The sequence below is a fragment of the Myxine glutinosa genome, chromosome 10 (assembly GCF_964187855.1).
Source record: "Myxine glutinosa chromosome 10, kmMyxGlut1.1, whole genome shotgun sequence".
Taxonomy (NCBI): domain Eukaryota; kingdom Metazoa; phylum Chordata; class Myxini; order Myxiniformes; family Myxinidae; genus Myxine; species Myxine glutinosa.
The window spans coordinates 64,180,868-64,205,603 of NC_136270.1; the positions used below are offsets into that span (position 1 = coordinate 64,180,868).

The window sequence follows — 24,736 nt, forward strand, 5'->3', positions numbered from 1 at the left end:
CCACAACATTATGGTGACAAATAAGTTCTCCTGTTGTTAATTACAAGACAACAGATGTAGAAGATGATTCTGGATGCAGGAGATCATACAACATAGACAATGGTTGAGGGAATGACACACACCTCCCAAATGTCATTCTTTTACAAACATATTTGAAAAACTTGTGGTATTTGTCATCCGACATTGAGTAACATTCCACTTCTAAAATCCATTTTTCATCGTCCATCTCTCTTAGCTCGAAGGAAGCGGAAGATCATGACGTCACAACCTCAGCACCAATTGGCTGAAGAATATAACTGATTATCACATTGCAACAAGAAAAGAAAAACTTATCACGTTGCAACATCGCAACAGTTTCACACTCCACAACCGATTATCATGTTGCAACAGAAAAAATAAATAATTCGTTGCAGCAAGATCCCATGACCTCTATTCAATTTGTACCACAGGCATTTTTCCCTAATCGACCTTATCACCGATTTATGAGCAGAGCTTAACACTGACCTGCCATAGTGTTGTGAATGTCCAGGAAATGAGGAATGGATAGGGGATTCCTTACCAGCCAGCTGCACACAGAGGAAAAGCTAGCATGCGTGAGCAGGTCAGGCCTCCCATAAGCATTTCATACAATTAAATAAAAACAGCAAATCAACTGCAACGTTTTCTCATGTGTTGCCTCATCTGCAGGTGTTTAATAAAACCAACAGATATCAAGTGATTAGAAAGTGCAATACCAATGGCAGAACGCACGCAGGTGTCAGGAAGAATTTCTCGAAATGGAGTAATGGTCTATCTTGCAACTCGACTGGAAATAAATCATTTGTCGACAAGTCGAGTTGTCAATTATTAATTGCCAAGAAAACATTGCTCGTGTGGGATTGATGAAATCATTAATTAAGCAGGATCTTAAGAATGCAATTAGTACAGAATTTAAGTAAAGCGAATGTTAAGTTGATGGGTAGGGCTCAAAAGAAACGCAATAGATTGCTAAATACGGTACCATAATCGAAATTATATTTGAATAAACAATTAAATTTTGGAAAGATTGATGGAGAATACTATCAACAAAATGTTAGGGTGTAATCAATGATTGTGATTCATTTGTACCCAATGCCTGAACACCCCCAACGCACATTGCACAAACTACCTCGACGCCTGTGTATACATTACAACAAGCGTTACGCCTAGGTCCCCCATCGGGGAAGTGATGTGAGTTGACACAGTGGAAGACGCAGAAAACATGCTATGATATGATATTTCGCTCACAAGGTTCAGACATACATGGAGGCGGCCATCTTGGATTTTGACGTGGCGACCCAATTTTCATTAGCGTTCTTCCTTATGCCTAGATACACCCACACACCAGATTAGAAGTTGGTACTTCGCTTATTTTTCAAGATATTCCGCTCACAAGGTTCAGACATACATGGCGGCGGCCATCTTGGATTTTGACGTGGCGACCCAATTTTCAATAGCGTTCTTCCTTATGCGTAGATACACCCACACACCAGATTAGAAGTTAGTAGTTCGTTTATTTTTCAAGATATTTCGCTCACAAGATTCAGACATATATATATGGTGGCGGCCATCTTGGATTTTGACGTGGCGACCCAATTTTCAATAGCTTTCTTCCTTATGCCGAGATACACCCACACACCATATTAGAAGTTGGTACTTCGCTTATTTTTCAAGATATTTCGCTCACAAGGTTCAGACATACATGGCGGCGGCCATCTTGGATTTTGACGTGGCGACCCAATTTTCAATAGCTTTCTTCCTTATGCCGAGATACACCCACACACCATATTAGAAGTTGGTACTTCGCTTATTTTTCAAGATATTCCGCTCACAAGGTTCAGACATACATGGCGGCGGCCATCTTGGATTTTGACGTGGCGACCCAATTTTCAATAGCTTTCTCCCTTATGCCGAGATACACCCACACACCATATTAGAAGTTAGTACTTCGCTTATTTTTCAAGATATTTCGCTCACAAGGTTCAGACATATAAATGGTGGCGGCCATCTTGGATTTTGACCTGGCGACCCAATTTTCAATAGGGTTCTTCCTTATGCCTAGATACACCCACACACCAGATTAGAAGTTGGTACTTCGCTTATTTTTCAAGATATTCAGCTCACAAGGTTCAGACATACATGGCGGCGGCCATCTTGGATTTTGACGTGGGTTGCACCCACACCAAATTCGAATGCGGTCCTTCGCTTACGCACGCACACACGCACGTACGGACGGACAGACAAACCATAGTCCCCCCTTTCGCTCCGCGGTGCAACGGGGGACAAAAAGATGACCCCATTATAATCAAATTAGCACAAAACAGGCCTGACATGCACACCCATCGAGGTTTGACCCACAATGCCAAATAATCGATGACACAACGACTCCATTACAACCGCATATATTAAGGACCCCAAAATGCAAAGCCCGCCCGTGTCCGCTTTGTACTAAAACTATATTTGATAAAAACAATAGCTAAAAATAAAAACAAAGTCTGTTAATTAATGTTCTCCATATTCACATAATAAAGGTTTGTTGGAAGATGGGTGACAAAAGCTCAAATGGTAAACTAGATAGAATCTCAAAATGCAAGCGTCTAAAATAAAGAAACATGGAAGCGATTAAAAACAAGACCGATAATCTCACAACTACGTAGCCGGAGAAATGTCATACTGATCAGATCAAGCGTTCTACTTATTGATTTATGACCTCATAATTAAGACACCTTTGACATTATCGTTAACATAATGTAATTCCCCAATGGGGAGTACTTTACAATGAGCCATGTTTCAATATTTTCTATCGGAGATATAGAGTTGGTTCGATGGATGTGCGGAGTATCGTTGAGAGAGAGGAAGACAAATGATGATTTGCGAAAGATGATGGGAATAGAGCCTGTGATTGATGCTGTGAAGAGGAACAGGTTGAGATGGTTTGGTCATGTATTGAGGAAGGATGAAAGTGACTGGTTGAGAAGAGTGATGGAAGTTAATGTAGAAGGAAGTAGAGGACGGGGAAGACCGAGAAAGACTTGGCTAAAGATGGTGGAAGAAGAAATGCGGGCAAGGGGGTTAACAAGGAGAGATGCAGAAAATAGGGCAAAATGGAGAAGATTGTCATGGGGACCGCAAGGCTAACCCCCGCTCTAGCAGGGAACATGGCCTTAAAATGCATGTTGTTGGAGATATAGAGGTGCAAAGTTTTTTGGGTTTTTCCAAGATGGCGCCAGTACCACATGACCAATGATGTCATAATTATAAATAAAAAAATCTGCAGGAGGAGGGGCTCCTATGGTGAAAATTTCGTGTCAATCGGCCCAACGGTTGCGGAGTAAAGGACTTTTAAAGGGAATAAACCTGCAAAATGCTGGTGGAAGGGACATACAGTACATACATACGGACAGACAAACGATGTTCGAGACGGCATTGCCCTACAGGCTACACCGTAAAAAAAGAAGAACCCAGCCGTCTTCACTGCACCACAACGGACACACAAATATTTTTCCCTTTGATATTTTGACCAAATTATTAATTCGTTTTCTCCATATTCTCATAATGTTTGTTGAAAATTTTATGACAAAAGCTCACTCAAATGGTAAAGCAGTTCTGGCCTTGACCGACATTGACACACACACATACACCGGCGATTGCAAAACCCTGTCTGTCATTTGGCCTTCAACTTAACTCCACATTCCATGTCCTCAAAATCCTCAAATCACTGTACATTCACAAATGTAAAGCTAGCAAGAAGGTACCTCAGCTTCAATGGTGCTGGGGAACAGTGAGGTGGTCAGGTACTTGAACAGAGTACGCATGTCATCCTGCTCCAAGCCGCTCCTACATGGCACGTGACCATACAAACATGAGAAAGTAGTGCCAAAACGCGATATGATCAAATCACTCAGATTGAAACTCAGAAATTAGGCCTTACCACACAAGCTGCTCGTTATAGAGGAACGCAGTAAACTGTATGTGCGCAAAACTGAATTCCACCATGCTGATGAATGACTGGATTTTGAGGTAGGTCATCTTGTCCAAGGGAAAGAATGAAATTCCTCCCAAGGTATCGATGAGGTCACATTGTTGCAGGCGTAGGGTCAGCAGGTACTGTGAAAACAGGGCACATGTCGAAAGGGCTTGTGACATTATGCATGTAATTCTTATGGAGAGATTTTTTGTCAATACAAACCTACTATTGCTTTAATGATGCCCAATTAATCCCACCATCTTGTGGGGTCGACCGTTGGAGATGTTTGGCCCAAGCCTGTCACGGACCAAGCTGATGTTCAACCGAGGGGGTGATTTCGGCAGGAATTTGCAATCTGTCTAGGCTAGGGTGCCAAATAGACACTGTGGGATCTTTAATGCCGGGCTGACAGGACGTCCTTGAGGTACGCACACTCGCCTCTGAGCTGTCTGGCCTGTGTTCAAATCCAGAACCAGCTATTAACTGTCATTCTGGTGTTTCACGGGCAGGTCGATTCATCAACGTGTGCCGTCCCTCGGATGGACGTTAAACCTAGCAGATCTCTCAAACCAGGCTGCTGCTGACAGGCCTGGCATCATCTGTTTCACAGAATCCTTCCTCCCACAGGACGTCCCCGACTCCCTAGTGTCTCTCCCCGGCTATTGTCTCCTCCGGTTTGATTGACTTGAACCCCGTCCTGGGGGCTGAGTCGCACTGCACAACAAGAACTCCATTTCTCACTCTCCTTGTGTGCGAAACACCTCCCAACCAACCCCCAGGAGTACCTTTGGCTATGACTTCCCCTGAATTCCCACCTGTTCTTTGGCTATGTTGTATCGTCCTCCAAACAATGACGACTACACTTACAGCTCTCTCTCTCTCCAACAACATGGACCAACCTTTAACCACTCATCCCAACTATCTCTTCCTTGCATGTGGTGAATTCAATTGTCATCATGCAAATTGGCTGGGTTTTTATATCTCTCACACCAGCTATGGCAACTAATAAGAAAATGGTGGTTCAAGTACAGATGGTGATTTAAAAGGACCTCACACTCAGGTACCTACCAACCCGCCCCACCCCCCTTTCCCTTCCCCACCCGCAACCCTCCTCCTCTCACATATCACTCACCACCTCTCTCTATGCACTCAGTCCTTTTAAATAAATCATCAATCCCAAAACGAACATTTCGTTACTACTGTTATTTTTATTTTTTTTTCCTCTCCTCCACTAACCCTTCAACACACCCTAAAATATATCACCTCTCCTTTGTACTCTTACTTAACCAGTAATCACAGTTAGCACAAGTGCTTCATCCCCTTAAATGTCTATGATACATTAATTCATTATTAAGAACAACAACAATCAAAGACTACTTGGACATGAGGTGTGCAGTTCCTTGCAGCTGCAAGTGCCAACCCTAATCACCCATGCAACTACATGTTCAACCACCCACAGACCCCTAAACACATCAAAACTACACCACAAAGACACTACAATGACATCCTTCAAAACATCCCCCCACCGATCAATGACAACTACAAACTAGAGTGAAGTTGATGTTGCGCCATCGCTAATCCCCACGCTTCTCACCAAAAGCAAAGTTGAAAGATGGCAAAAAATAGTTTCACCACCAACGCCAAAATAAGGTTTTTTTTAATATTCTGTTTGACCACTGTGACCCTACACCATGCATGAAATAGGGGTCAAATTCCCCCAAAATGGTTAAATATTTCATTCATCCCCAAATGTTGATTGCACATACAAGGTTTCATTTAAAAAAAATATATATATGTGCCTGTAATTGCATTTTTTTTGTATTTGTCATTTCGACGATGCCCCAGGGGGCGGGGTCAAAAGCAATACTGCTCTCGCACCTTCTCGTCATGTAGTAATCACAACTACTAAGTATTGTGCATTTCTGGACAACCATTTAGGACATAGCATGATGGACAGACAGAAAGAGCTGATTACAGTATCCTGTATAGTGTACACTCTGGGAGGGAGGTGTAGTGTGAGGAGGGGAGTAAGAGCGAGGGAAAGAGAGAGGAGAGGGAGGGGAAAGGGATGGGAGAGGAGGATAAAAACATCAATACCGAAATCGCCATAAATGCAATGAATAGCGTGGGCCCAAACAGTATTGTGGGCCCTCACCCATTGACGACACAGAAGTTACTTTCCAGGCCTGATCTAGTTCACCTTTCATGCCTCCGCTGTGGACATGTTACACAGCTTTCACAGCACAAACATAGACTCAACACCACCACTTACAACACCTGCAACCTCTGCCAGGCCACCCCACACACAATAAAACACATTATGGAAGACTGCGCATTTCAGACTCCACGAAGGCAAAAAGTACAACAACTTGGAATCTCTGGATTGCTCCCAGGAGATTGATCAGCTATTTATATGCCATGAACCTGTTTGAGCAGAACTGACCAGGGTTAATCAGCAACAACAACAACCATTTGTGCACATGCAACGACAGTATATTTGGGGTGTGAAATAATTCAGCAAGCCTGTTCATTAGTTCACGAAGCTCTTCCTATGTAATGATTGAATGCCTCAGTCTTTGTAAAACTAAAAGCAAGGCCTCGCTAAGGGCTCAACAAATACCCAATCCTAACCCAATGACCTACTCGTGAGAAAAACTCTTGCAATCGCCTCATCAGGGTTTCCACCCCACCTTGCTCCATCGCCATGCCAAATGTGCCTTTGAACAGCTGTGGAAAGGAAAAGGTAGGATTGGGTAAGGCGAGGTATAAAAACGGTTTTTAAGTGAAGTGAATAATAAGTTGAAAGGCAGTGTGTGTGTCCTCCATAACCATGAAACCTAGTGCCCCCAAACTTTGCATGCATACTTCTCGAACTCCAGGGGAGTGCATGAATGGAAACTGGGCGTTTGGGTGTCTAAACATCCTTTTTTAAGATGATTATTATTGGGGTGCTCAAAAACAAACAAAAAAACAACAAAATAAGCCTTACCAAAATGGTGGTGCGCCATCTTGGTCAGCCATCTGTGACATCGCTAGGTTCTTACGCTGCCATTTTGTTTCGGCCTATTGAAGCATGCCTTGGCTTGGAAATGCTATGTACTCTCAAGGACTCAAAATCTGGATTCGGATTTGAGGATCGGATCCTGTCGACTAAATAAGTATCGAAATCTGGAGTGAAATCTGAAAAATTTAACATTACTGATTCTTCTAACTAAGTGCATTTATGCAAGTAAGGCTGTTCTCCTCATTCTGCATTGTCATCTTAATTCACAACACCATAGGATAGGGTGTTTTTTCAAGTTGCAAAATGCTTCAACTTTATTCCCATTTATCATAATTTCATTATTGTAAACAAAGAATATGGAGAAACAACGTCAACAAAGCATTAGCGCTTATTCTTCTTCAAATTCAAAGCATGACGGAGAACTCAGCTACTCGAGATTGCCAAAACATCAACTTTAAAAAAACAACTAAAATTTTATTACTCCCTGTGTTTTTGGCAACACACACCACCCACATCCTCTTCACTCAACGGGAAACATTTTATTCAAATTCCGAAAACATTACGGAGAAACGATCTGCTTCTGATAATTCTTCGTCTTCTTCAAACTCAGAAAGCATTACAGAGAAACTCAGCCACTGATAATTCTTCTTCTTCTTTAACCATGGCAAAGCATTACAAAGAAACTCGGCTATAGATTACCTAAAGGCTCCTTTGTTCGCCGCTGTTATGTCTGGGGGCATGGCATATATAGAGCGTATATAGAGCATATATAGAGCACATATAGAGCACATATAGAGCCTCACGGCTCTTAAAACAGCGAAGCGATGGAAGAAATTTGCGAGCAACGGGTGGTATTTTGAGAGAGACCTGCGGTGCCGGCCACATGGTGTTCACACACTGCTGGTGAAAACTGCCAAAATGGAGACTTTCTACTCACCTTCACTCTTTCATTCATCTTTTCTCCCGCCTTTGAAACAAACTCCCACACTCTCTTCAATCCTTCTCCTCCCTCCAGGTCTTCGAAACAGCTGTTCACCACCATCTATCTTCCCCCATCCAAAAGCTTGATCTTTTCTACCCCTGGTAATCCACCCCAAATCCACCTCCTTTAAATCCGTTTTCTTTCCTGAAATCCCCTGCAGTGTTCATATTGTTGATCCCGAGTAAACCGCCCCAGCTCTCTCCCTTTGACAAATCTCCTGATGCCCATGTTATCTATTGTTGTTGTGCTTCCCTCTCTCTCCCCATCTTGTCTCCTGCTCCCTTTATCATATGTTCTATGCGTTAGCTCTTGCAGGAGCCTCAACTGAGTATACAAAAAAAGAAAGAAAAAAAAAAAAGGTCAGCATGTCCTCTTGTGGAGTTGTGAGACATGGAGGAAGGACGGGGCAGACGACCCTTAGCGTCTGCCTTACTAATTTATCAACACCATGCATCCCCATACCATGACAGAATGGCTGAGATTTAGAATGGTACGCACACTCACTAAGCTGTCTAACCTGGGTTCAAATCTCATCCCAGCTATAAACTGTCACCCGTGTTTCACAGGCAGGGTGATTAATCAATGTGCGTGCTGTCCCTCAGATGGACGTTAAACTGGGTGTCACATCTGCCAGAATTAGTTGGTGGACATTAAAGATCCCTTCGCGGTGTCCTCCGTGAAGATGAAGAGTGGCAGGAGCTATCTCCGGCATCCTGGCCATATTCCAAATTCCTGCTCTAACCTACAGGGGCACTGCATCAGTAGCACTGCCACACCCTCAGTCAATGATGCTACTCGCAGCCTTGTGCTGCACAGGGAAAAAAGAAAACGACCAGACCCCTATGTAGAGTATTTTATGTAATAATTTTTTGATTCATTCCTCTTTTTTTCCCCCAATCAATTTTTACAGCGTAGCCCGTAGGGCAATGTCATCTAGAACAGCACTTGTCTGTCCATATGTATGTCCCCACAAACGTACAACAATCAGAGCTGAGGATCTGGTCAAATGATGGGGACAGCGTTTGTAACCATTGCAGTTGCACATTTTACTAAAAGGAAATATAACCAGGCAAACGCTATAACGCACCAGGTTTACAACCTGTGCGTTAATAACCTTCGGTGGAACGTTTTGGGGACCCAGCGAGTGTCCTAAGGTAGGTAGGAGGTTTCAGAAATTCCTCAATACAATTATGATTTTGAAATGCGATAAACACGTACCTTGCTCCCAAATCCAGAAATGACCAGATAACAACGGTTCACTGGTTTGATAATACTGTATCTCAATACAATCGTGATTTAACATTATATTTTGATATATTAATATAATTGTATTAATTACCTCTGCCATCAAAGGTGGATGGAGGTTATGTTTTCACCCTGTCTGTCTGTTTCTTTGTTTGTTTGTTTGTGAACAAAATATTTTTTAAATGTTGTGGACGGATTTGGACGAAATTTGGCAGAGATGTAGCGTATGTCACAAAGACGAAATGATTAGATTTCGGTGAAGATCCGGATTCGGATCCGACTACTAGAATTTTAAAAGTGATTCTTCACTATTAGGAGAAAGCACCAAAAACGATACATAGCAGGATATCAAAAAGTTGTGGACGGATTTGGACGAAACATGTTGGACAGGTTGTGTGCGTGACAAGGAAGAATCAATTCAATTTTGGTGAAGATCCAGATCCGGTTCCAGCTAGTAGAATTTTTAAAGTGACGTTTCACTATTGAGTGATATGGCCAACCAGGTGGAGGTATGCTCTCTACAGAGTGCCGTTCTAGTTTGTGATTGGAATGATGAATGATGCTGTTTGGAATGAAATATAGAGATATCGAGTTCAAAGCAGAATGAGAAAATGACATAAGGGTTTCCATCCATGATATTTGCGGATTCCCTATTTGCCGTTTCACCATTCACTAGATATAGCAAAATTAACACTGGGTATTTTTTTTGTCCAAGCCCTTCACTAACCTGCTGTCAATGCCTGATGTGTGATTGAAGGTGGCACGGGGATTTATTGAATGTGGCACCAAATGTAATACTTACATTATTTGCTAACTGGTATCCCCACCCAGGTTATACGATCCTCTTCAACTGAAGTATCAAACAAGCCCGTCTAGGCCGTTGTTAGACGATTGGTCTTGTTTTTTCTTTCCTGTCAGGAACGCATTCCCCTTTTAATACACCACTCTCCCCAGACCCCCCCCCCTTCCTCGCTCCCCACCCTTCCTCTCTTTACCACCTCTCTCCTCTGTCTGTCTCTCTCTGTCTCTCTCTGTCTCTCTCTGTCTCTCTCTGTCTCTCTCTGTCTCTCTCTGTCTCTCTCTCTCTCTGTCTCCCTCCCTTTTCTCCACCAATTTATCCCTAGATGATGCTCAAGAAATTTCATCTTGATCGGATGAAGTTTTGTACTTGTCTTATTATGATGTCATAATGGAGGCACCTATGACATCATCATCAACATATTTTATTCCCCATGGAGAGTTCTTTACAATGAGCCATGTCTCAATTTTTTGTATGCAGCGCTTTCGGAGATATAGAGGTGCAACGTTTTTCGGTTTTTCCAAGATGGCACCCATACTACGTGACCTATGACGTCATAATTATCATTAAAAAATTATACAGGTGGAGTTGCACCTATGGTGGAAATTTCCTGTCAATTGGACCAACGGTTGCCGAGAAAATCATATTTATTCTGTGCGGACAAACAGACAGACAAACAAACGGACAAACGGACCCAAATGCAATACCCTCTCCTCCTGCGAGGGGAAAAATAGAATTAAGCAACCTGATTGCAATCGCATTTGATTTCACCACATAATCAATGTTGCCGATCCAAACAGGCCTTACCTTGAACATGGTGTAGGTCTGACGCAGCACTGCGCTGTACACAGAGTCCTAAATGGGGACACAAGACAAAGGTGATGCAAGGAAACCGGAGTGAGAACTACAACTCCAGGTAGTCACACTACCAAGACATCTGTCCATCAATTACCTTTTGACATATATCCAAAGCAATGTTCTTTAATGACAATGAAACTGTGGGTTTCTAAGTGCAAATTGTGTTGAACTCTCTCTAAAACGTCATGTCTGCACACATACGGCAGTAGTGAGGATTTTAAAAATTAATAGGAAAAAAAATTAAAATCCTATGTAAGTGTTTAAGTAATTAATTAAAACACAAATGAATGAATGAATGAATGATCGTTTTAAGGCCATTTTTCTCCGCTAGAGCAGGGGTTAGCCTTGCGGGTCCCATGACCTCATGGTTCCCTGATTGAGGCAATGTTTTTACGGCCGGATGCCCTTCCTGACGCCAACCCTTAGTCGCCTCATACTAGGGATACGGTGTACCTATTCTGAATCAGGGTACACACCGGGATCATTCATCCCAGCAAGCTGGTACTCAATTTGTCGACCTCGGAAGGATGACAGGCTGAGTCAACCCAGCTGGCGTTAATTCAGCGATCGATCGGGATTCGAACCCAGGATCCTAGGATCCCAAGCCGGCACCCTAACTGCTAAGCCAACACCAGGCTTAAATAATTAAAACACAATTAATCAAAGTAATTAATTAATAGATTGCAAACTTTGTTAAAAGTCAACTTCGTCATTCAAATTAAACCACCTTGAGGTGCTAATACCAAAGCAGTTAGAGAGGTAGCGTCCCTCCATGGTGCTCTGCCTGAGTGAAGTTTTTGGGTGGCCAAATTACACTGGGTGGTTTGCCTTAGCCTTCCAGGCGGTAGTTATGGCAGGCATTTGTAATCTGTTCAGGATGTCGGTGATAACTCACATACTCTTCGTGAAAGACATGTGCATGTGATCTTTAACGTCCACCGACTAATGCTAGCAGCCGGGCCCATCCTAGGGACGGCGCACTTTGTGATGCCACACCCCATCTATGAAGCACCAATCAGACAATTTATAGTGAGGAATCAAACCCAGGCTAGACAGCTCTAAGGTTGGTGTTTTTAGCCCTAAAGCATCCTGTCGGAGAGGAATCACACAAAATAAATAAATAAACCTCCATAACTTAACTTAATAAATAAACAAACAAACTAACTGTGGCAAAAGCACAAATCCACCATTTAGCAAATATGTGGTACTTGTGTTTTACCAAGAACAACGATCGATCATTTCCTACACTCAATTCTCAGCTCGACCTCTTCACCTGCTCTTCAGCTCACCAGAAGAACATCTTCTTGGTATTCTGGCACACTCTTCCCCTCACTATTCTCCTTCATCACAACTGGATTTTTCACCACCTGAGGGTGAGAAATAGATGTCCCCAGTCAATGCAAACCACACTCAAGTCCAGTCACCAAAATGGTCTTAAACATTATACTGTGGTACAAAAGGTTGTCATTTTAAAATAATTGAACTCACGGTCAACAAGCACATTAAAGTCATAATCGAAGTTGGATTTTGCAAGGATGTGATGAAAATGTCTCTATTATACCATGACCATCCAGAAATGTTCCTCCGCCTCGTCGAAGTGGTATCTGTTTTTCTGTGTGTGCAGAGCGTGGGCTGGGCTTTGTCTTGAGAAGGTCCTGCAGAATAAAAGAGGTGAAACAAGGAGGTGCGAGCACAGCACACCACAGGGACAGTCAATCCGCGACAAACAAGACCGAGCGTTTAACAGTGCAGTCAAACGCGGAGGCAGATGAATTACCTCAGATTTGAGAATGAGCGATCTGTATTGAAGTAGGTAGTAGTCTACCGACTCACGAGGCCAATAAGGTAGATCTGCTCGTGGACCAATACACTCAATAGTCTCTTCCTTAAGGAGAGGCGAACAAACTGATGTTTACTGAACCCGAAGGGAAATTAGCTCACGAAAGAGCAAGGTCTTAGAGCTTCACGGTCCAAACAAGACATCGGCCTCAGCTATAGGAGTGATTGCTCGGTGCAACAGGTGTACATCCGATGAACCGCAGACCATTCTTTCAGGAGGGACACATACCTTGAGAATTGGACGATAGCTTCACATAAGCCGATAGTCCTTATCTTTTCATTTATTTCAATGTCCTCCGGGTAATAATACAGCAATTTCTTGTGTTCCTGCTCACAAAACACATCGGACACCAGAAGCTTTGGGTTGACTTTAAACTACAGCAGTTGTCTACCCACATTTTACACAAAATATTGTTACAGACTTTACCGTTGCATTATCTACATTAGCATGGAGTACATTTTTGCGCGGTGACACTGACTGAATCACACACACACACACACACACACACACACACACACACACACACACACACACACACACACACACACACACACACACACACACACACACACACACACACACACACACACACACACACACACACACACACACACACACACACACAGTCGTGCATCGTCCTTGTGCGTAACTCCTTACACCACGCGCCATAGTGCCCTCAAATAACATGTCAAAAAATCATTGTTTGTGGTTATTACCACAGCTCACAAATTAAAAACATCTCGTCTTTCTCAATATACTTACGAGAATGGTCACGTGCCAAATACATGCGAGTCACGCTTACCAGTACCATAGCGTGGCGGTAATGGATCTCCAACCCAAACACGTGACAATGTATGACAGTGACGTCATTGCTGGACCAGCGTCTCCAACAAAAGCAAACACGTATTTACCTTAAAAATGACAGTGACGTCACTACCCTGCCAATGACGATATACTTTCTTTCCAAACGTACCATTGAAGGAGCTGCGCTCCAACGCGAGTCGAAAGAATTGAAGCGACCAAAGACGGAATTCGTCCGAGTTGCTTTATTGAAACAAAACAGCTCAGGTATTCTGACAAGCCCGTTTATCGGGCAGCAATATATACACACATTTATGCCGGGGCGTTTGCCCGGGAAAACCGAGACCGGGCATACCCGGGTGTCAAGGGCGAGTCCTGGAAAGGCGAGTCTGGACATGCCCGGGCGTCCTGGACGCGGCCTGGCAAGTCGAGGCTGGGCGTGCCCGAGCGCTCTGGGCGAGCCCTGGAAAGGCGAGAGCGGGCATGCCCGGACGCTCTGGGCAAGCCCTGGAAAGGCGAGTCTGGACATGCCCGGGCGGCCTGGCAAGTCGAGGCTGGGCGTGCCCGGGCGCTCTGGGCGAGCCCTGAAAAGGCGAGAGCGGGCATGCCCGGGAAAGACGAGACCGGGCGTGCCCGGGAGGTTCGGGCGTGCCCGGGAACAGCAAGTCCGGGCATGCCCAGGAGAGGCGCGTCTGGGCCCGTCCGGACGAGCCCGGCATGGCGATCGCGCCCTGGCCGCGTCCTGGCAGGTGCAAGGCGATAGTGTACATCCAGCAGGAACCGCTACACACGCCCCTCCAGAATCGACCTGCACCGGCAGGGTCAATTTAAGGGGGGTCCGGATGACCCGGCCGAAGCGACCCCTGGAGGGTGGTGGGGGGGGGGGGGTCCGATGTGGTGCTGGGTGGTCGAGCGGGGGGAACTGTGGACGGGGGGCGGCCTCGCCGTGGAGGAAGGGCCAACCGTGGTGGTCGGTCGACGTCCACGTGCGCCGGTTTGAGGCGGTCCACAGAGATCCGGTACGACCGGCCGCCGAAGTCGACTACGAAGGACTTGTCGCCTCGTCGCAGGACCCGGAAGGGCCCGTCGTACGGCGGCCGGAGTGGCCCCCGGTGCACGTCATGACGCACAAAGACGTACTCCGCTGTGCGAAGCGCCGGGGGGACGTAGGACTGGGGGCCACCGTGGCGGGACGTTGGCACGGGGGCAAATCGTCGGGCGGCCTCCTGGAGGTCCGAGCGCTGGACCAGGGACTGGTAGCGTCGGGCACGAACTCGCCCGGGACGCGGAGCGGCTGGCCGTAGACGAGCTCGGCGGCGGACGCCCGGAGGTCCTCCTTGGGGGCCGTGCGGAGGCCCAAAAGGACCCACGGTAGCCGGTCGGCCCAACCATCGTCCTGAAGGCCGGCCATGTGCGGCCTTCATGGAGCGGTGAAACCGCTCGCACAACCCGTTGGCTTAGGGGTGGTAGGCCGTGGTGCGGTGCAGCGTGACCCCCAACGAGCGGGCGACCGCGCCCCAAAGTTCGGACGTGAACTGTGGGCCGCGGTCGGACGAGATGTCCGCCGGTGCGCCGAAGCGCGCGACCCAGGTGGCGATGAACGCCTGCGCCACGTCGGCGGTGGTGGTGGAGGTGAGGGGCACGGCCTCCGGCCACCTGGTGGTCCTGTCCACCATGGTGAGCAGGTGGGTGAACCCCCGCGATGGGGGCAGGGGACGCACCAGGTCCACGTGGACGTGGTCGAAACGCCGTGCAGGCACGGTGAAAGGTGCTAGCGGGGCCTGGGTGTGGCGGTGGACCTTGGCCCGCTGGCAGGCCGTGCAGGCGTTGGCCCAGTCGCGGACGTTCCGTCGAAGGCCGTGCCAGACGAAACGCGCCGACACCAGCTTCTGAGAAGCTTTCCGGCCCGGGTGAGAAAGGCCGTGGATGGAGGCGAAGATGCGGCGCTGCCAGGAAACAGGCACGATGGGGCGAGGCTGGCCCTGGGAGACGTCGCAGAGCAGGACGGTGCCCGCGAAGGGGATGTCGGCCAGGCGGAGGCCCGTGTCCGCCGCCCGGAGGGCCTGCACCGAGGTGTCGGTGGTCTGGTCGGCCGCCATGAGCGCGAAGTCCACGCCGAGGTGGACCGCGTTCGCGCTGGCCCGAGAAAGACAGTCGGCCACGGCGTTGTCTTTGCCGGCGACGTGCCGGATGTCCGTGGTGAATTCCGACACGGCGGAGAGGTGGCGCTGCTGGCGAGCCGACCACGGCTCCGTGACTTTGGCCATTGCGTCGACCAACGGCTTGTGGTCGACGAAAGCCGTGAACGGGCGGCCCTCCAGGAGGTGTCGGAAATGGCGAACGGCCAGGAATAGACCGAGCAGCTTGCGGTCGAACGTGCTGTATTTTAACTCGTTCGGCCGGAGTTGCCGGCTGAAAAAAGCGAGTGGCTGCCAAACCCCGTCCACCCATTGTTAATGGACGGCGCCCACCGCGTAGTTGGAGGCGTCCGTAGTGAGGGCGATGGGCGCGTTGAGCACCGGGTGAGCCAGCAGCGATGCGTCAACGAGAGCCCGTTTTGCGCTCGCGAAGGCCGCGTCCATGGCCGCGGACCAAACGATGTCATGCTTGGCCGGCTTGCCCCGGAGGGCCTCGTAAAGGGTACGCATGAGCTGAGCAGCACGTGGCACGAATCGGTGATAAAAATTCACCATGCCGAGGAACTCTTGTAGGGCCTTGATGGAACGGGGACGCGGGAACGTGGTGATGGCCTCGACCTTGGTCGGCAGCGGCACGGCCCCGGTCTTGGTGATGCGGTGTCCCAAAAAGTCAACGGTCGTCATGCCGAAGTGGCATTTGGCCGGGTTGACAATTAAGCCGTGCTCGCTGAGGCGACCGAACAGTGTTCGGAGGTGCTCGGCGCGGGACGTGATGGCGACGAGGATGTCGTCCAGATAGACGAAAAGAAATGGCAGGTCGCGCAGCACGCCGTCCATTAAGCGCTGGAACGCCTGGGCCGCGTTCTTGAGGCCAAACGGCATCCTCAAAAATTCGAACAGGCCGAACGGCGTGATGACGGCCGTCTTCGGGACGTCGGCCGCCCGGACAGGTACCTGGTGGTATCCCCGTATCAGGTCCATTTTGGAAAATATGACCCGTCCCGCCAAACGGGCGGAAAAGTCCTGGATGTGCGGGATCGGGTACCTGTCGGGGGTGGTAGCGTCGTTGAGGCGGCGGTAGTTGCCACACGGGCGCCATCCGCCCCCCGGCTTTGGCACGATGTGCAGCGGTGAGGCCCACGCGCTATCGGAGCGCCGCACGATGCCGAGGTGCTCCAACGCGTCGAACTCGGCCTTTGCCACGGCGAGCTTGGTCGGGTCGAGGCGGCGGGCCCTGGCGTAGACCGGCGGGCCCGTAGTGGGTATGTGGTGCTCGATCCCATGCCGCACTGCGACGGCCGAAAATGTCGGCCGCGTGAGGGCCGGGAATTCCGCGAGCAGGCGAGCGAACTCGTTCGCCGTCGGGAGGGCGCACGCCAGTTCGGTCAGCGCGGAGCTGCTCATCGTGCACGCCAGGGAGCTGAAGGTCTCGGCGTTGACAAGGCGACGTCATTTGACGTCGACCAGCAGCCCGTGCGCGCAGAGGAAGTCGGCGCCCAGCAAAGCCATGGGGACACAGGCGGTCACAAAGGTCCACTGAAAGCGCTGGCTGCCAAAGCAGAGGGTGACGTCGCGCGGGCCGAAAGTGCGTATGGCCGAGCCATTAGCAGCGACCAAAGAGGGGCCGCAAACGGCGTCCCGCCTGTCCTGCTCGGAGGCGGGTATGACGCTCAGTTGGGCGCCGGTGTCACAAAGGAAACGCCGCCTGGACGCTTTGTCCCGAATAAAAAGCAAGTTGCCCGAGTGGCCGGCGCTCATGGCTGGGAATGAACGCCGGCCCGGCCGTTTCCCGACTTGCCGAAAGTGCACGGGGGTCGGCACGTCCGAGCCTTGTGTCCGAACCTGGCGTGGTAATAACACCACGCCTGGTCAGGTGGAGGCCCCGGCCGTCGTGTCGGAAGCGGTCGGTGTGGCGGCCGCCAGTTGCACCGGCAGTTCGGCCTCCAACCGCGCAGGGCGCTCGGGCGTCGCCTCGGACGGCGGCAGGCTCCAGGTAGCCGCACCGATGTGCTGGCCCGCCGAAGAGATCTTATCGGCTTCCCTGGCGAGGGAGCGGGGATCGGTGAGCGACGTGCCAGCCAGGGCGAGGCGTACCGGGTGAGGCAGCTGGCGAAGGAACAGCTCGCGGAACAGAAAATCCGGAGAGTGCTCACCGAGCAACGAGAGCATATAGTCCATGCGCTCGGACGGGCGCATGTCGCCGAGCTCTGGCAGGTCGAGCAGGCGCCGTGCGCGTGCCGCCGGTGAGAGGACGAAAGCGTCGAGGAGGAGCGTCTTCAGCGCATCATACTTGAAAGCAGCCGGCGGGTGCTCGAGGAGGCTCAGGGCGCGGGCCGCGGTGGCGGAACCGAGCGCTGCCACGACATGGTGGAAGCGGGTGTCGTCCGCGGTGATGCCTCGCAGGGCAAACTGGGAGTCCGTCTGGGCGAACCAAACAGCCGCGTGAGCCTCCCAGAAGGTAGGCAGTTTAAGAGTCACCGCCGTGTCCATGTCGGTAGGTCACCAGTGAAGGAGCTGCGCTCCAACGCGAGTCGAAATAATTGACGCGACCAAAGACGGAATTCGTCCGAGTTGCTTTATTGAAACAAAACAGCTCAGGTACTCTGAAAAGCCCGTTTATCGGGCAGCAATATATATACACATTTATGCCGGGGCGTTTGCCCGGGAAAACCGAGACCGGGCATGCCCGGGTGTCAAGGGCGAGTCCTGGAAAGGCGAGTCTGGACATGCCCGGGCGTCCTGGATGCGGCCTGGCAAGTCGAGGCTGGGCGTGCCCGAGCGCTCTGGGCGAGCCCTGGAAAGGCGAGAGCGGGCATGCCCGGGCGCTCTGGGCGAGCCCTGGAAAGGCGAGAGCGGACGTGCCCGGGAGGTTCGGGCGTGCCCGGGAACAGCGAGTCCGGGCATGCCCAGGAGAGGCGCGTCTGGGCCCGTCCGGACGAGCCCGGCATGGCGATCGCGCCCTGGCCGCGTCCTGGCAGGTGCAAGGCGATTGTGCACATCCAGCGGGAACCACTACACCATTAGCATTACGTCTTCATGACATTTTCGTTTTGTTTCTTTTCCCTCCTTAAAAATGATAGTGATGTCATTACCCTGCCAATGACGATATACTTTCTTTGCAAACGTACCATTAAGTCTTCATGACATTTTTGTTTTGTTTCTTTTCCCTCCAATATATGTTACACCAGACAGACGGTCTTTGGCCAATAACTGCACTGGAACCGCTTTACCACAATATTCATTACATTTGGAAAACGCACAAACTTGTGCCTGTACAGTACGCCCCACAAACATTCTGGCATGTGTACAGTACACCCCACAAACCGCCTGGCGTGTGAACAGTACGCCCAACGAACAGCCGGGAGCGTGTACAGTACACCCAACAAACAGCCTGGAGCGTGTACAGTACACCCAACAAACAGCCTGGCGCGTTACAGTATGCACAACAGCCTGAAGCGTGTACAGTACACCCACAAGCAGCCTGGAGTGTGTACAGTACACCCACAAGCAGCCTGGAGCGTATACAGTAAGCACCACAAACAGCCTGCCGTGTGTACAGTACAGGCCACAAACAGCCTGTCGCCGGTACAGTACACCCCACAAACAGCCTGCCGTTTGTACAGTTCACACCCCAAGCATCCTGGCGCGTGTACAGTACGCACCCACACCGACTGGCACGTGTACAGTATGCACCCCACACAGCATGGTGTGTGTACAGTACACCCCCAAACAGCCTGGTGTGTGTACAGTACACCCCCAAACAGCCGGGTGTGTGTACAGTTTGCCCCACAAACACTGGTGCGTGTACAGTACACACCCCACACAACCTGACCAGTGTACAGTACACACCACAAAGCATGGGTCGTGTACAGTACACCCCGCAAACAGCATGGGTCGTGTACAGTACACCCCGCAAACAGCATGGGTCGTGCACAGTATGCCGCACAAACTGCCAGGAGCGTGTACAGTACACCCCACAAACAGCCTGAAGCGTTGCGGTGCACCCCCAAACAGCCTGGCACATGTACAGTACACCCCCAAACAGCCTGGTGTGTGTACAGTATGCCCCACAAACACTGGTGCATGTACAGTATGAACCCCACACAGCCTGGCCCGTGTACAGTACACACCACAAACAGCCTGGCGTGTGCACAGTAAGCACCACAAACAGCCTGGCGCCTGCAAAGTACACCCCACAAACAGCGTCGCTTGTACAGTACGCACCACAAACAGCCTGGCATGTATACAGTACGGACCACAAACATCCTGGCACGTGTACAGTATGCCCCACAAACAGCATGGGATTTGTACAGTATGGGCCACAACCATCCTGGTGCGTGTACAATAAGCACGACAAACAGCCTGTCACGTGTACAGTACAGGTCACAAACAGCGTGGCACCTGCAAAGTACTCCCGCAAACATCCTGGCACGTGTACAGTATGCACCACAAGCAGCCTGGCCAGTGTACAGTACACGCCACAAACAGCCTGGTGCGTGCACAATAAGCACGACAAACAGCCTGTCACGTGTACAGTACAGGTCACAAACAGCATGGCACCTGCACAGTACACCCCACAAACAGCCTGTCATTTGTACAGTATGCACCACAAACAGCCTGGCATGTGTACAGTACGCACCCCACACAGCCTGGCACATGTACAGTACGCACCCCACACAGCCTGGCATGTGTGCAGTACGCACCCCACACAGCCTGGTGAGTGTACAGTACACCCCCAAACAGCCTTGCATGTGTACAGTACACCCCCAAACAGCCTAGCATGTGTACAGTATAAACCAAACCTGGCATGTGCCTGCCATGTGTACGAGCCTGGCATGTGTACAGTATGCCCCACAAATATACTGGTGCATTACAGTATGCACCCCACACATCCTGGCCTGTGTACAGTACGCACCACAAACAGCCTGAAGTGTGTACAGTAAGCACCACAAACAGCCTGTGTGTACAGTATGGGTCACAAACAGCCTGGCACCTGCACAGTACACCCCACAAACCGTCTGGTGTGTACAGTATGCACCACAAACAGCCTGGCGCGTGTAAAGTACGTCCCCAAACAGCCTGTCGTGTATACAGTACGGACCACAAACATCCTGGCACGTGTACAGTACAGGACACAAACAGCCTGGCACCTGCACAGTACACCCCACAAACAGCCTGTTATTTGTACAGTACGTGCCACAAACAGCCTGGCATGTGTACAGTATGCCCCCAACAGCTTTGCTCGTGTACAGTACACCCCCAAACAGCCTGGCACGTGTACAGTATGGCCCGCAAATATACTGGCACATGTACAGTATGCACCCCACACAGCCTGGCCCGTGTACAATGCACACCACAAACAGCCTGGCGTGTATACAGTACGCACCACAAACAGCCTGGCACGTCTACATTACGCACCACAAACAGCCTGGATTGTGTACAGTATGCACCACAAACAGCCTGGATCGTGTGCAGTATGCCCCACAAACAGCATTGAACGTGTACAGTATGCCCCACAAACAGCATGGAACGTGCACAGTATGCCCCACAAACAGCCTGGAGCGTGTACAGTACACCCCACAAACAGCCTGGAGCGTTGCAGTACGCCCCACAGACATCGTGGCACGTGTACAGTATGGACCACAGGCAACCTCGCTTGTGTACAGTATGCCCCACAAACAGCCTTGCACGTGTACAGTACACACCACAACCATCCTGACGTGTACAGTATGCACCACAAACAGCCTGGCACGTGTACAGTGAGCACCACAAACAGCCTGGTGTGTGAACAGGACGCACCACAAACAGCTTGGTGTGTGTACAGTATGCACCACAAACAGCCTGGCACATGCACAGTACGTCCCCAAACAGCCTGTGTATACAGTACGCCCCACAAACCTGGCACATGTACAGTAAGCACCACAAACAACCTGGCATGTGTACAGTACGGGTCACAAACAGCCTGGCACCTGCACAGCACACCCCACAAACAGCCTGTCGCTTGTACAGTACGCACCTCGAACAGCCTGGCATGTGTACAGTACACACCACAAACAGATTGGCGTGTGTACAGTATGCACCACAAACATCCTGGTGTGTGTACAGTATGCCCCACAAACAGCCTGGCACGTGTACAGTATACCCCCCACCCCCAACAGCCTGTCGTGTATACAGTACACACCACAAACAGCCTGACGTGTACAGTACACACCACAACCAGCCTGGATTGTGTACAGTATGCCCCACAAACAGCCTGCAGGGTGTACAGTACACCCCACATACATCCTGGCCTGTGTACAGTACGGACCACAAACATCCTCGCATGTGTACAGCATGCCCGACAAACAGCCTGGCATTTGTACAGTACGGACCACAAACATCCTGGCCGGTGTACAGTATGCACCACAAACAGCCTGCCGCATGTACAGTACGCACCACGAACAGCCTGTTGGGTATACAGTATGCACCACAAACAGCCTGTCGCGTGTACAGTAAGCACCACAAACAGCCTGGTGTGTACAGTACAGGTCACAAACAGCCTGGTGTGTGTACAGTACGGGTCACAAACAGCCTGGCGCTTGTACAGTATGCACCACAAACAGCCTGTGTGTACAGTACGCACCACAAACAGCTTGGCACATGTAAAGTACGCACCACAAACAGCCTGGTGGGTGTACAGTACGTCCCCAAACAGCCTGTCATGTGTACAGTACGCACCACAAACAACCTGGCGTGTATACAGCACACCACAAACAGCCTGGCACAAGTACAGTACACACCACAAACAGCCTGGCACGTGTATAACACGCACCACAAACAGCCTGGCACGTGTACAGTACGCACCACAAACATCCTGGCCCGTGTGCAGTACGCACCACAAACAGTCTCACGCATGTACAGTGAGCACCACAAAGCCTGTCGTGTGTACAGTAAAGGTCACAAACAGCCTGCCATTTGTACAGTAAGCACCACAAACAGCCTGGCGTGTGTACAGTACACACCCCACACCACCTGACATGTACAGTATGCACCCACACCACCTGGCGCGTTACAGTATGCCCCCCAAACAGCCTGTGTACAGTATGCCCCCAAACAGCCTGGCACGTGTACAGTACGCCCCACAAACATACTGGTGAATGTACAGTATGCACCACAAACAGCCTGGCCCATGTACAGCACGCCCCTCAAACATCCTGGCACGTGTACAGTACCCACCACAAACATCCTGGCACGTGTACAGAACACACCACAAACAGTCTGTCCCGTATACAGTACGCACCACAAACAGCCTGGTGTGTGTACAGTAAGCACCACAAGCAGCCTGGCGTGCATACAGTAAGCACCACAAACAGCCTGTCACGTGTACAGTACAGGTCACAAACAGCCTGGCACCTGTACAGTACACCACAAACAGCCTATCGTTTGTACAGTATGCACCACAAACAGCCTGGCACCTGTACAGTACACACGACAAACAGCCTGTCGTTTGTACAGTATGCACCACAAACAGCCTGGCGCGTGTACAGTACAAACACAACACAGTCTGGTGCATGTACAGTACGCCCCACAAACAGCATGGATCATGTACAGTACGTCCCACAAACAGCCTGGATCATGTACAGTACGCCCCACAAACAGCCTGGAGCGTGTGCGGCACGCCCCACAAACAGCCTGGAGCGTGTGCGGTACGCCCCACAAACAGCCTGGAGCGTGTGCGGTACGCCCCACAAACAGCCTGGAGCGTGTGCGGTACGCCCCACAAACAGCCTGGAGCGTGTGCGGTACGCCCCACAGACATCCTGGAGCGTGTGCGGTACGCCCCACAAACAGCCTGGAGCGTGTGCGGTACGCCCCACAGACATCCTGGAGCGTGTGCGGTACGCCCCACAAACAGCCTGGAGCGTGTGCGGTACGCCCCACAAACAGCCTGGAGCGTGTGCGGTACGCCCCACAAACAGCCTGGAGCGTGTGCGGTACACCCCACAGACATCCTGGCATGTGATTTGTACAGAACGGACCACAACCATCCTGGAACGTGTACAGTACGCCCACAAACATCCTGGCACGTGTACAGTACGCACCACAAACAGCCTGACCCGTGTACAGTCCGCACCACAAACAGCTTGGCGCATGTACAGTACACCCCACAAACAGCCTGGCGCGTGTACAGTACGCCCCGCAAACAGCCTGGCGCGTGTACAGTACGCCCCGCAAACAGCCTGGCGCGTGTACAGTACGCCCCACAAACAGCCTGGCGCGTGTACAGTACGCCCCACAAACAGCCTGGCGCGTGTACAGTACGCATCTGAACTGTAACTTCCCGCGGGTACAGTCCCGTACACATCACCTAGTCCGAGATCGATGAACACACACTCACCTCGCCCTCCTTGGACCCGAATCGCGGGTTGTAGACCGCAAAAGCAACCAAGGAATGGGCGCTGGGAACGTCCATGCTCCCAGAACAGGGAAACGTCTCCCCTCTAGTTGGAGATAAATATAGATCTCTATACTAATCGAGATAAGTGACGCTCGGGAAGAGGAAGTGGAAGTGACGAATCACCCAAAGGGAGGGCAGGGCCTATTCAGCTCGGGATGGGGTGTGGTGTGATGAGATGAGACAATAACCATAACCAGCACCAGAGGGCGCGCTGTGATCGACTCCGGTTTGTCCAAACAAAAGCGGTTTTGTTTAAAGCTCGGAACTTCCGGAATCCCATTATTTAATATCAATATTATCTTAGGGGAGAACAGGTGTACAGTATCCAGGTTTTTTTTTATTTTAAATAAAATGTGTGCGAGGGAGCGTGGGTAGTTGTGTGGGAGTGGTAGCGTAGTAGGGTAGCAGGTAATTGCACAGGAGTCGTGAGGATTTAGTGGGAGTAGTAGCGTAGCAGGTAATTGCACAGGAGTCGTGAGGATTTAATGGGAGTAGTAGGGTAGTAGGTAATTGCACAGGAGCAGTGAGGATTTAGTGGGAGTAGTAGAGTAGTAGGTGATTGCACAGGAGTAGTGAGGATTTAGTGGGAGTAGTAGGGTTGTAGGTGATTGCACAGGAGTAGTGAGGATTTAGTGGGAGTAGTAGAG

At 50.1% G+C, this 24,736-nt stretch overlaps 1 protein-coding gene across 3 annotated transcripts in view; it reads right to left on the reverse strand.

Moving 5' to 3' along the window:
- Positions 1-24,225, reverse strand: part of LOC137434135 (vacuolar fusion protein CCZ1 homolog) — a 37,930-nt gene extending 13,705 nt beyond the window's left edge. For all 3 annotated transcript variants that reach the window (XM_068126841.2, XM_068126840.2, XM_068126838.2), the window contains exons 1-9: positions 24,030-24,225; positions 12,942-13,039; positions 12,435-12,528; positions 12,163-12,240; positions 10,823-10,870; positions 6,629-6,712; positions 3,950-4,125; positions 3,774-3,855; positions 505-566 (exon numbers count right to left, since the gene is read on the reverse strand). In XM_068126841.2, the coding sequence (XP_067982942.2) occupies positions 505-566; positions 3,774-3,855; positions 3,950-4,125; positions 6,629-6,712; positions 10,823-10,870; positions 12,163-12,240; positions 12,435-12,528; positions 12,942-13,039; positions 24,030-24,104 (797 nt within the window). In that variant the 5' untranslated portion in view covers positions 24,105-24,225. The remainder of the gene's footprint in view (positions 1-504; positions 567-3,773; positions 3,856-3,949; positions 4,126-6,628; positions 6,713-10,822; positions 10,871-12,162; positions 12,241-12,434; positions 12,529-12,941; positions 13,040-24,029) is intronic.
- Positions 24,226-24,736: the final 511 nt, after the last annotated feature.